Raw genomic sequence first — 12,980 nt, 5'->3', positions numbered from 1 at the left:
GTGGCCTTATGACACACTTCCGGTGATGTCAGGGGTGTGGCATATGCTAATGAGTTATGCTAATGAGTTCCCCTAGCTCTTTTTCTACGAAACGACCCCTGGATGTATAACATAAAATAATATGTTGTATGTTTGAACTAATAATATATCCTAATAAATTGTTTTTTGAAAAAAAACTTAATGTATAAATAATGTGTAAAAAAACATGTATTTATTTATAAAGAATTAAAAAAAACATATAGGGGCCCAATCACACCTCATGTAAAAAATTCCAAAATCATATATACACAAGGGCCAATGGACTTGACTAGATTATTATCAATGAAATATCATTTGACATATGATTAGATCTTGGGTGGCCTCATTTATACTTTCATTCTATGCTTAGTAATTTCACTCTGGAAGTAAGTCATTTTTTTAAAGTATAATATAGGCATTGTTTGTTTATCCATTTTATTATATGAATTTAATTTCACCTTTTTTATTTTTTACAGCAATTCCTTTCTGGACCATTTTGTATCCATGCTGTATAATTGTATTGTATTATGTATTATGATATATAATGTTCCTCGTTGTGTTTGACCTCTGAAGAAGGCCCTAACAGGCCAAAATGGATAAGGTCAAGTCCATTGACCCTTGTGTATATATGATTATGGAATTTTTACATGAGGTGTGATTGGGCCACTATATGTTTTTAATTCTTTATAAATGAATATATGGATTTTTACAATTATTTATAGTTTTAATTGTTGGCCCTCTACTGAGAAATGTACAAAGCCATCAGTTTTCTGCTCCCGATTCCCTCCTTAAAACAGGGGGTTTTTTGGGCCGGAACGCACAGGAACGGAGTTCCGGCTGGCTTCCAAGTTGGCCACACCCAGCAGGAACTCATTAGCATAATAGGCCACACCCAACAGCAGAAACTCATTAGGATTGGCTACATTAGGGGTGTGTGGCCTAACATGCAAAGGAGTTCCTGCTACAAAAAAAGCCCTGGGTTTTGCCAACAAACAAGGTAAACAGAATAAGAAGCAAAAGGTGGGTGTGGCTGGATGAGCACACTTCTGGTAACATGGGGTGTGTGGCCTAATATGCCAATGAGCTGTGCTGTCAGGGGTGTGGCCTAATAGGCGAATGAGTTTCTGGTGTTGGGTGTGGCCTGTTATGCTAATGAGTTCCTGCTGGGCTTTTTCTACCAAAAAAGCCCTGCTTAAGAAGAAGGCCACAAGTGCCGGCTAGTTTATTCATATGAGGGCACATTGCCAGGAGCAAAGACCTCATTCTCAGCAGGGACACCTCAGAGCCCTGCCATAGATGCCACCAGCAGCTGGAAGGTGGGGTTGGAGAGTGGACGATGTTCCTCCCAACATCATCTCCCATGGACTCATGAAGCTGCCTTCTGCTAAGTAAAGACTGCTGGCCTGTCAAGGTCAGTGCTGTCTACTCCGACTGGCAGCAGCTCTCCAGGGTTTCAGGCAGGGATCTTTCACATCACTTACTGGCCTGATCATTTTTTTTAACCCGGAGATGGCAGGGATTGGACTGGGGACTACCTGAATGCACAGCAGATGTCCTACCACCCTCAACAGACAGTCCCAGCTTCTCTGTGTTCTGCAAGTTTCCATAGATGTTGCAGTGTTTGGTGACTCTTACATCATTGTGTAAAAATAAAGAGAAGGGTGCATTTCAGCGACTCACTTTAATTTAAAACATTTAATGGATTTTAATGGCAAGCCACTTTGAGAAGCGATGTGGCTGCAAAGCAGGGTATAAAGTCATTCAAACAAATAAATAAATAGTTATCCTCTCTACCAAAACCATATCACCATGCCTATTTCACAAACATGGAACAAACATAGACAGATTTAAGTTCTCGGTAGTGATTGATAATTTGTCAATAGTACTGTGGCATGAGAACTTTGGGTTTGGATACGTCTTTAGATCTGTCAGCAGTACAGTTTTTGCTGTGTCTCTTTTCAACTGGTGGTTCACTTAGGAAAGGGAACCACTTATAGATCCTACAAGCCAAAAGATTAGGTCGGCAGTATTGGAAATCCAATTCCACTCCACATATAGAACTTTGGCGCAAGAATGGATGTTGGACTTAGCTATAAAAGAGCATATAGTATTTTCCAGAAGAGATGAGTACAAGAAATATGAGGAAATTTGGTTGGATTTTTTTCAGCTATATGGCTCCAGTTGATCAGTGGATGTCTTTTGTAGGGTTAGATATTTTGTGGAAATTTAAGTTGTTTATTTTTAGTAAATTATTTTTTTTAAAAAAAACACATAAGTTGAAAGGATGACAAGATTTCAGAATGAAAAACACACACTTCAGAATGCTGTACCAGCACAAAGACCATTCATTTCAGTGGGGCTGGAAGTTCAACGTTCAGTCTATCAAACAAATTGCTGAGTCAAAAGGTGAACTCAGGTGGCAGCACGTTGTGAGTAAAGAGAACTAAGAATGGAATTTGCACTAATAATGCAAAAAAAAAAAAAGGATGCTGACATTACTCAGAGACTTATCAGAATGTTCCAAATGTTCACTACAGTGAATCGATTAAGCCAACTGTGGGGGCATAAACAGTTAATGTGGTTCACATGTATTCGATGGTCCCATCTGAAGACTGCAAAACCTATGACTGAGTGCTACAGTGAGCTAAACAAAGCATGCATCAGAACCCCATCAACAGTTTATGTATCCAGTAGAGACTACAAAATCCATGCTGCAGTCCAGATCGGAGAAAAGGATACACATGCATGAAACAGCTGAACTCAGTAACCAGGCAACTGTAAGGCAGGATGCACAGCACCAAAACATAACAGGACAGCTATACTTTCTGTAAAAAACTGTGGTACAAGACCAGGAATAGATTTCAAGGTGTGGCCTTGGCACATCCCTAAATTTCACACTGTATAACAGTCTTGTGGCATTTGGGTTTCTTGTGCATGGGTAGATAGTGCAGTGCTACATTTGAACACTTCTCTGTGGTATCATCTATATAGGACTTTTTTTTGAAGCAAGTATAAACCCTTACCTCTGTGGCAAGGCTCTGACTTGCCCCATTATCGAGAAGAAACTTAACCACTTCCAGGTGGTTTTCTTGAGCTGCCATATACAATGGTGTGAAGCCATTCTGAAAAAGAGAAACACAACAACATAAGCCCCCTTTCTAAAAAAAACTGAAAGTCTTTATCAGATCACCATCTGGGTCCTTCACTTTGGCATCGTGCAGGGCTGGGCTTATACCTGCAGGAGAATGGGGTGGTCAAAAGGACTTCGCACATTCAAAAAACTTCCCAATTTTTTCAAAAAAGCCTCACAAGTAGAGAATTAGTAGCGTCTCCCCCTCCCAGGTGCTAACAGTTTACTGGCAGGGAATGCTCTTCATCAGGGGTCGTTTCGTAGAAAAAGAGCTAGGGCGGTGGACCTGCAAGGCCGGCGGGAGTGCAAGGAAGCCCCGCGAAGGCCCTCCCTGGCCCCAGGCAGGCAGTGGTGGGGAGAGGCAGGGAGAAAGCAACTTACCCTTCCTCTTCCCCTGCCTCCTCCTGGCTGAATTAGGGCCGGAAGCGGGGCGGCCGGAAGCAGGGGGCGGGGCTTCGTCATGTGCCCTGCCCCCCGTACCTCACCCGGGGGAACTGCGATCCCCCACGATCCCCCCCCGAAATGACCTCTGCTCTTCATGGAATAAGCCTGTTGTGTGTATGGCAGGGGAGGGGGGCTTTTTGCAAAGGTAACAAATACTAACAAAAGCCAGTAAATAAGAGGAGAAACCCTCTTTGTTGTTTTTTTTAATGTGATTTGAGTCGGTGAAGGCCTGTGCGTGTGGCCAGTGCTGGCTCAGCAAACCGTGCACAGCTGTTGACTTCTGGAGAAAAGGAGAAAGAGCCGATGCTGATAGAAATGCAGGGTCAGCTTCAGAGAAGAAAAGCCACGGACGCTTTCACAGCCTTTCTGCTGACTTCAGCACCCAGTCTGGAATCTATGCTTCCCAAAGGAAAATGCTGCAATCAGTGCTCTCGTCTATAGATAAGCCCTACCTAAAGGTACGGCGGAGGGTCATTTCACTCACTACTGCGGACAGACCTCGATTTTTGTACCGAGGATACACCAAAACCGAGAATTAGAGCCACTCGAAATGCTGGTCGCCACTTTGGGATCAGGAAGCAGATGGTCTCCAGGCCAATTTGGCCAGGGATTCTGGAGGTGTTTTGTTTGTTTGTTTGTTTTTTGCCATCTTCTGGGCATGGAACAGGGGATGTGGGGGAGAGGTATTTGCGAATGGCCTGCATTGTGCAGGGGGTTGGACTAGATGACCCTGGAGGTCCCTTCCTACTCTATGATTCTATGATTCCTTGATGCGTGTACCTGCACAATACACGTGTTGGTCACATTCATGCATTGCAGTTTTTTTCCAAGACATGCACTTAAAATATTTTGGAAGTCCAAGCAAAATTGTAATGTGTGAAGTGGCCCACTGTAGGAATAAGTGTCATGGATCAGGGCGGCCAAAGAGGAGGAAGTCCTACAGGCTCTGACTGATCAGCGCAAGGAGTGTTTGGTCACTGCCTGTCTCCTTCCCCACTGATGTGCCGCAGGTGAGTTTTAAAGGGCTCAGCATAGGTTTTCAGTTAACCAGATGGGCGGGAGATGCTGAGATGGATGAGAGCTGGTAAAAGTAAAAGTGTGTCCAACGGGGCCAGGAACTGGATAATGCAAAGCACATCTTAAATACAAAAGTGACAGAATTGTGCCTTTTGCCAGCCCCAAGTCCGGGAGTGGGTGGGAATCCATACCCAGCAACCAGTCAAAATAAATTTGGCTTGCTAAATCACAGAATCATAGAGTTGGAAGGGACCTCCAGGGTCATCTAGTCCAACCCCCTGCACAATGCAGGAAATTTACAAATACCCCCCCACTCCCAGTGACCCCTGTTCCATGTCCAGATGGCAAAAAACCCCACCAGGATCCCTGGCCAAAATGGCCTGGAGAAAATTTGCTGCCTGACCCCAAAGTGGCTATCAGCATCTTCCTGGGCGTGTAAGAAAACACCATGAGAATTAAGCACTGATGCAACTCTTCCTGCCTCCTTTCTCATAATCTGCCTCAGTTGACAGAATCAGCATTGGTGTCAGATGGCCATCTAGCCTCTGCTTAAAAACCTCCAAAGAAAGAGAGCCCGCCACCTCCCAAGGAAGCCTGTTCCTTTTACCGCTCTGTCAAGGAGTTCTTCCTAATGTTTAGCTGAAAACTCTTCTGATTTAATTTCAACCCGTTGGTTCTGGTCCAACCTTCTGGGGCAACAGAAAACAACACCATACCACCATCCTCTATATGTCAGCCCTTCAAGTACTTGAAGATGATTATCATCACCTCTCAGTCGTCTCCTCTCCAGGCTAAACATACCCAGCGGCTTCGACTTTTCCTCATAGGACTTGGCTCCAGACCCCTCACCGTCTTTGTTGCCCTCTGGATATGTTCCAGCTTGTCAATATAATTCTTAAACTGTGGTGCCCCAAAACGAACACAATACTCTTGGTGACTTCTAACCACAGCAGAATAAAGCGATACCATCGTTTAGTGTGATCTGGTCAGTATACTTCTATTGATACAGCCCAAAATGGCATTTGCCTTTTTAGCAAGCGCATCACACTGCTGGCTCTTGTTCAGTGTATGGTCCACTAAGACCCCTAGATCTTTTTCACACATACAATGGGTAATTGAAGTTTTTCAGCTAAAATTCCTTACACCTTTGGTGAATTCTGTCCAACACAAGAACACGTCTTTGGGTCTTGGAACAAGTTGTGGCTCTGGCAGATTCAATCTTTGTCCCAAGACCTCCAATTTTAATACTGATATCATTGTTCTTTTTTTTTTTTTAATGAGGCTTTTATCGCTGTTTAAGTGATCATCATTTTCCAGTTGCTTTACTGTGGTTTGAAATGTTACCATATTTTAACTGGTCAATTATTTGTTTAAGAGGTGCTCCTGTGGACCTAGTTTGGGCTGTGAAGCCAGACAGAAATGACTGAAACGTTGCCTCTCCTGGGATCTGCTGCAACTCACCATCCCTTCAAAACAGATCCTCACTGTGAAGAATCCAACAATGCGCTCCTGTCCAAGCCTCTGGTATGAAAGCTACTTATAGCCAGGGGTCATTTCCTGCAGGAGCGCACAGGAGCGGAGCTCCGGCAGTAAAGAGCCCAGGGGGCGGGCACATGCAACAAGCCCCACCCCCTGCTCCCAGCAGCTCTCAGTCAAAGCAAGAAGCAGCCCCCCACCGGCCCCCCAGTCCAAAACAGTCCAGTGGCACCTTTAAGACCAAGTTTTATTCAGGTACAAGTTCTCTGTGAGATCCGCACGTTCCCCCCCCCCCCCCCCCCAAAACCAGACACGAAGATGTTCCGACTGGAATGAAGCATTCATGCACATTAAGATGCACTGATGACCTCAGCACTGAACTGTTCTCTCCACGCGTATAGAATAGGAGACAGAGGAATCTGGGCAATATCCTCACTGCCCTCACACGCTGAGCTGTGCTGGCTGCACTCTGATGTCCCAGAGGAGTCTGGGGGAAAATGGGATTCTGGGTATTGCACAGTGAGCCATAAGAAGGCCTCAGTTTGACATGAATGGTCTGGGACCCAGACCATTCATGTCAAACTGAGGCCTTCTTATGGCTCACTGTGCAATACCCAGAATCCCATTTTCCCCCAGACTCCTCTGGGACATCAGAGTGCAGCCAGCACAGCTCAGCGTGTGAGGGCAGTGAGGATATTGCCCAGATTCCTCTGTCTCCTATTCTATACGCGTGGAGAGAACAGTTCAGTGCTGAGGTCATCAGTGCATCTTAATGTGCATGAATGCTTCATTCCAGTCGGAACATCTTCAAGTATACTCATCCACTCTATGGCCAAAAGTATTGTATCAGACTAACTGTGCCATTCAAAACAATGTCATACCATTCATATAATAAGGAATGCAATATAAATCTTAGCAGAGCATAATTTTGTTTCAAATGACCCAAGTTAAAAGTACCACGACAGTGTAAGAGAAACATTATTTCTGAGAGCATCACTTTAAACCATCCATTTCATAAATTAATGTGATAAATCCGGGGACATTTTCGGCGGAGGAGACAGGATGCTCCGTCCCATTAGTATTGTGCATGCATGATTATAGCAGCCATTATTTCAAAAGAATTTCATTTTAGCATTTGCTAGCATTAACATGAAGTCAATGTAACGTAAAAAAAATATGGATGGATCTTTTCTGGATGCATCTCTGACAATTTTGTAAGAGGCTGAGGAATTCTCTACTGTTATGTTTTTATCAGTGGACAATGCATCTGGGCAGGCAGTAATACAAGTCCGGACAGCTGTGGACCTTGGGAAGGGTATGATGTGCTGTCTTCTACATGAGCCCAGCAGCAGCCTGGTCTCCCTCAACCAGAGGCCAACACCCACCTCACTCTCAAGAGTTAATTGTTTGGAATGAGCTTTCAGAATTGATTCTTCTTTCTTCTCAATTAAGGGTTAAACAGCATGTGACACTGGAGGTCCATGACTGGAACTCAACATATATCATTTGACTCTTAAAAATTAGTTGAGGGGAGAACACAGATCAGGAACGTAGCATAGGGGAAAGACGCTTAACTCTTCCACGCACACACGTATACACAAAATTTCCCTAATCAAAAATGACCTGAGTTGCTTTAAAAGGTAAAGGTTTCCCTTGGGGAAGGATAAAAGACTAGCACCCATTACTTGGACTGTCTTTCCCCCCTACCTGGATTTAAAGCAGTAAGGTAAAGGTAAAGGTTTCCCTTCCTCGAAAGCCAGTCGAATCTGACTCTAGGGATGCGGTGCTCATCTCCGTTTCCAAGCCAAAGAGCCAGCGCTGTCCAAAGACATTTCCGTGGTCATGTGGCCGGCATGACTAGATGCCGAGGTGCACGCAACGCTGTTACCTTCCCACTGAAGTGGTACCTATTTATCTACTTGCAGTTTCTTGCTTTCGAACTGCTAGGTTGGCAGGAGCCAGGGCCAGAGACAGGAGCTCACTCCGTCATGCGGCACTCAGGTCTCGAACTGCTGAACTACCAACCTTCTGGTCTGCAGTTCAGCATCTTAACTACTTCAGCCACCACAGCCCATTTAAAGCAGCAGGGAGGCCATTCTGAATCAAGGAAGAGATACGGGAAGGGAAAAGTTGAACCTCTTTTCCTCACTGCCAGAGTGAGATACACATGTTTGAACAAATAAATACTATCCTCATATGATCGCAACAAGGCAAAGGTAAAGGTTCCCTTGCTGGAAAGCCAGTCGAATCCGACTCTAGGGTTGCGGTGCTCATCTCCGTTTCGAAGCCGAAGAGCCAGCGCTGTCCGAAGACGTTTCCATGGCCATGTGGCCGGCATGACTAAACACCAAGGCACATGGAACGCTGTTACCTTCCCACCGAAGTGGTATTTATCTACTTGCAATTTCTTGCTTTCAAACTGCTAGGTTGGCAGGAACTAGAGACGGGAGCTCACTCCGTCTTGCGGCACCCGGGGCTCGAACTGCTGAACTACCAACCTTCCACAGCCTGCAGTTCAGCGTCTTAACCACTTGAGCCACCGCAGCTCCTCACAACAAGGTAGCCAATTACAATTCGTCGAGGTATTATTGGCTGGCATTCAGAGAGATGGTCCCACCCGTCATGGTGTCATGATGGCTTCCTGATTGGCTGAAATCACCCCCATGCCTAATTTGGAAAGCAGGAGGAATGAGCTGCTGCACTGGTGGTGGTAGTTCTACTCCACTAGAATTACTGGCTTGAAGCTGACAACCGCAACTGGCAGATGTTCGGCGAAGTCCTAGTTTGAAGTTGATTATCGTACAATTCCTCCAAGGGAGACATAATCTTTTGGATTGCTTTTGGATGGGCTAATCGCAGCCTTCCACGAGCCAGCACCACAGAAACTGGGGAGGCCTTTGCCACAGACCACCCCAAACACGAAGCATGAACTTGAGCCCCCAAAACAGACCACAGTAAGATTGCAGGTAGTCCTTATCTATAAAGCTATTTTGTGCACCAGACCAGGAAGTCTGCACACTGTGCTGTCCTTGGCTTCTTCTCTTGATATCTTATGACACACCACAACTGCCTTTCATGCACCCTCTTCTTGGGGTTGTGGAGCTGTCAATTGGAGAAGGGGTCATAGGGATGCTAAGTGTGACACCGTTGTAGTGTCAGCTAGCTGCCATGCTTTCTTTGTTTACCTTCATCCCTGACCCTTGCGCATGCGCACATGCTTGCTTTGCTGCTGTGGGTAACTTAAGGGAGGCTCACTTTCATCCGTGAGAACTGGCTCAGCCAGACAGCGCTATCAGCGTAACCTTGATGAGAAGGGAGGGCTTGAGTTCCACTGTCGGTGTGAATATTTCTGCTCTCAGGGGGTGGGAGAGTCTCCGGTTTATGATGTAATGTCCTGCCGGGAGAATTCCCGCGTGAGTGCTTGAAGTTCATTTGCTTAGCTAGTTGAAGCATCAGAGTATATGTAGCGAGTCCCTTGCACTAATCGTTATTCCTAACAATGTACCTGTAGCACTTGGCAACAGACCAGTATTCCAATAAAGCATAACTTTTCCTGAAGAGTGTGTTTGGACTTGCTTGCCGTTGATCCTGACATGTAGACCCTTGACACATTCTTGGGAGCAGGAACTATCAGCCCATAAAGAGAAATGGCACTCCCTTACTTCTCATACACAGAGAACAGACTGCAGTTTCTATTGAGTTGTAACGGTAGAACTCAATTTGACTGTCCTGATAAGTCGATATGCCGTTTCTCCTGCCTACCCAAGGATGGTACCTGCACAGGAATGGGAAGCAGGTGTCAAGCTTCTGGCTTCACCCCACCACCTTGTCCCGTCCCCCCCACTCCTCTCACCATGGGAGAAAACGGAACTTCAGGGGACTTTTTGAATGCAAGCAAATGGGGGCTGTCCCAGCTCTACTGCTAATTTCTGGATGGGAAGTGAGGAAGTGAGGCAGTATGTGCAAGGCCAAGGCCCACATGTGAATTCTCCCCCAGGGACAAGAATAATAGCTGCACAGAGCACATGTGGATGAAAAGAAAGGAATGTCTAAATCGCAAATCACTATGCCTTATTGCCAGCATCCATTTTAGCAAAGCAACCGGACATAACGGCAAAAGAAGAGACTGGATACATCTGTGTACGATAGTGTATATACACCCGCATGCAACATGTACACTCACTCACACCACCAACTTCTAGCACACACCTTTCGGCACCGCACTCATTTACCTGAGATTGTGCATTGACGTTGGCCCCGTTAGTAACCAGCACTTTCACCACTTCCGTCTGCCCCGCCAGAGATGCTATGTGCAAAGCTGTGTTTCCTTTCTGAAATGAGAGAAAGGAACGGCATGTGAAAAACGTTCCCCCATGCTCTTGAGTGTTGTGCACAGAGGGAAGACCCAGCTGAATATGCCCAAGGCCCGGCAGATGCAGTTTTACAGTGGGGAGTTCTGTACTCAATCAGTCACAGCTCAGGATTCCAAAGTATTTTGGTAAGGCCCCAGAGAGAAACTTAGGCCAACGGACGCGTGAGCTTCATTTCTCCGTCAGCCTACAAGTAGGGACAGTCCTAGCGTTTGACACTGTTAAATCAGGGGTTCCAGGTGGGAAATTCTGTACGTTTTTGAAGTGCAGCAAATGGCTGGTTTCTGAATGCCCACAGGGAAGGCCTGTTGTCCGTGGCAACCCCTCAACTCCCACAGAACACAACTTCCAGAGGGAACTTTAAACCTTTTTCAGGAGGTTGCAGTTGAGGTGTGATAAGAAAGAAAGTTCTTTTCTGCACTTGGATCTCATCCCTGGTTTTATCAGAGTTCAACTCATGACACATTACCTTGCATTTATCCCTGGTTATGGTCCTTTCCGCACCAGACCTTAAATCCTGGTTCAACCATGTCCCCGAACTTACATTCTACACTAAACGCGAGTTCACCCCTATAATTATCTCAGGATATTTACCTATAACAGCATCCGTTTATCTTGGGACAAGTGTGGGGTGAAACCGGGGTGACCTCAATGTAATGTGGAAACCAAAAAATACCTCGAGATAATTGCAGGGGTGAACTCGAGTGTAGTGTAGAATGTAAGTTCGGGGACATGGTTGAACCAGGATTTAAGGCCTAGTGTGGAAAGGACCAAAGGCTCCCTGTGCATGAAATATGGGGGTACAGATCAGGTTCCTTTTGATCTCCTAGCTGTGTATTCTTTCCAGGGAATAGGTAAAGGTAAAGGTTCCCTTGCTCGAAAGCCAGTCGAGTCCGACTCTAGGGTTGCGGTGCTCATCTCCGTTTCAAAGCCGAAGAGCCAGCACTGTCCGAAGACGTTTCCGTGGTCATGTGGCCAGCATGACCAAACACCAAGGCGCACGGAACGCTGTTACCTTCCCACCGAAGTGGTACCTATTTATCTGCTTGCAATTTCTTGCCTTCGAACTGCTAGGTTGGCAGGAGCTGGAACTAGAGACGGGAGCTCGCTCCGTCATGCGGCACCCGGGACTCGAACTGCTGAACTACCGCCCTTCCACAGGCTGCAGTTCAGCGTCTTAACCACTTGAGCCACCGCAGCTCCTTTTCCAGGGAATAGGAGACACCAATTGGATTTTCTTCCTCAAGAACCAAAGTGTCAGGGTGAATTCACACATTACAAAGTTCAGAACATGTGTCCATGTTCTGGGAGTCCCATGCATCCTTATACACAAGGGCTCTGTAACAGGTGAATTAGCCTTTAGGCTCGCCTGCCTGAGAGACAGAAATCTGCTATTCTTTCCGTCTTTTATGGAGTGACGGTGGCATGGTGTAGCCCAATCTCGTCAGATCTTGGAAGCTAAGCGGTGTCTGCACTTGGAAACCCCTTGCTGGGGTCACCATGTCAGATGTGACTCGACGGCGCTTTACACACGCATCCGTCTTTTACTACCGAACATGTCCAGCTTCCCTGCCTTTCATAGGTGTGTGTCGTTATTGCTTGTTATGTGGGTTTCCGTTAGGGCAGGGTCGTGGAACTGTGGGAAAGCAAGGCAGCTGCAGCTCCCTCTAACCTGTGGCCAGTGTTCCCTCTAAGCTGAGTTAGTGTGAGCCAGCTCATGGTTTTTTAGCCTCCAGCTCACACATTTTTGTCCTAGCTCAGGGAGGATGGCTCCAGAGCAAACTAATCTATGCAGCAGCCAAATCACTTGCTCACAACTTTAATGCCAGTAGCTCACAAAGTAGAATTTTTGCTCACAAGACTCCACAGTTTAAAGGGAACATTGCCTGTGGCCACCGGTTTTCCCTTCCCATAGAGTTTCTCGTTCTTCCACCTTGGGCCCCCCACTACAATCAGAAGAATGAAAAATCCTGGTGTCATTTCCCACTCACTTCAGTTTATACAATTAAGAGGTAAATTAGGGCAAAAGCTCCCGGATTTAAAGGGCTTCTTTCCTCACCAAGCTGCAGCAAAACCACAAGGGCTCGGAGGCTGTCCCACGCAATCAAAAATCCTCTGAAAGGTGACAGTGTGGTTGAAGCCTACATGTATAGGGCTCTGTTGAGACCTTCCACAAAATTTTGGGGGGTCGGGGTGGAGCCAGGTTGTATAATCCCACTCCCGTCTATGTAGGTTCAATGTAAGCCCGTAGTAACATACAGACTACACCACTGTTGCAGAAACATGATTGAAAGCTTAGATTCGGGTCCAGCAGCTCCTTAGAGCCCAACAAGAGTTTCAGAGTGTAAGCTTTGGAGAGTCAGAGCTCCCTTCATCAGACGCAGGGTAGAAATGCAGATCTGAGTCCAGTTTGGTGTAGTGGTGAAGTGCGCGGACTCTAATCTGGGAGAACCGGGTTTGATTCCCCACTCCTCCACTTCCAGCTGCTGGATGACCTTGGGCAAGCCACAGTTCTGTCAGAGCTG

At 46.2% G+C, this 12,980-nt stretch overlaps 1 protein-coding gene across 1 annotated transcript in view; it reads right to left on the bottom strand.

The window, feature by feature from the left end:
* The window catches only part of LOC107118597 (ankyrin-3), a gene marked incomplete at its 3' end in the record, with an annotated part of 148,019 nt that overhangs the window by 123,913 nt on the left and 11,126 nt on the right, over window positions 1-12,980 (bottom strand). The window contains exons 4-5 of the mRNA XM_015420959.1: window positions 10,318-10,416; window positions 3,042-3,140 (exon numbers count right to left, since the gene is read on the bottom strand). Of these exons, the coding sequence (XP_015276445.1) occupies window positions 3,042-3,140; window positions 10,318-10,416 (198 nt within the window). The remainder of the gene's footprint in view (window positions 1-3,041; window positions 3,141-10,317; window positions 10,417-12,980) is intronic.

This window comes from Gekko japonicus, unplaced genomic scaffold (genome assembly GCF_001447785.1).
Source record: "Gekko japonicus isolate JY-2015 unplaced genomic scaffold, Gekko_japonicus_V1.1 scaffold3188, whole genome shotgun sequence".
Taxonomy (NCBI): domain Eukaryota; kingdom Metazoa; phylum Chordata; class Lepidosauria; order Squamata; family Gekkonidae; genus Gekko; species Gekko japonicus.
The sequence above is the reverse complement of the archived record's forward strand: the minus strand, read 5'-3'. Positions and strand labels throughout refer to the sequence as shown.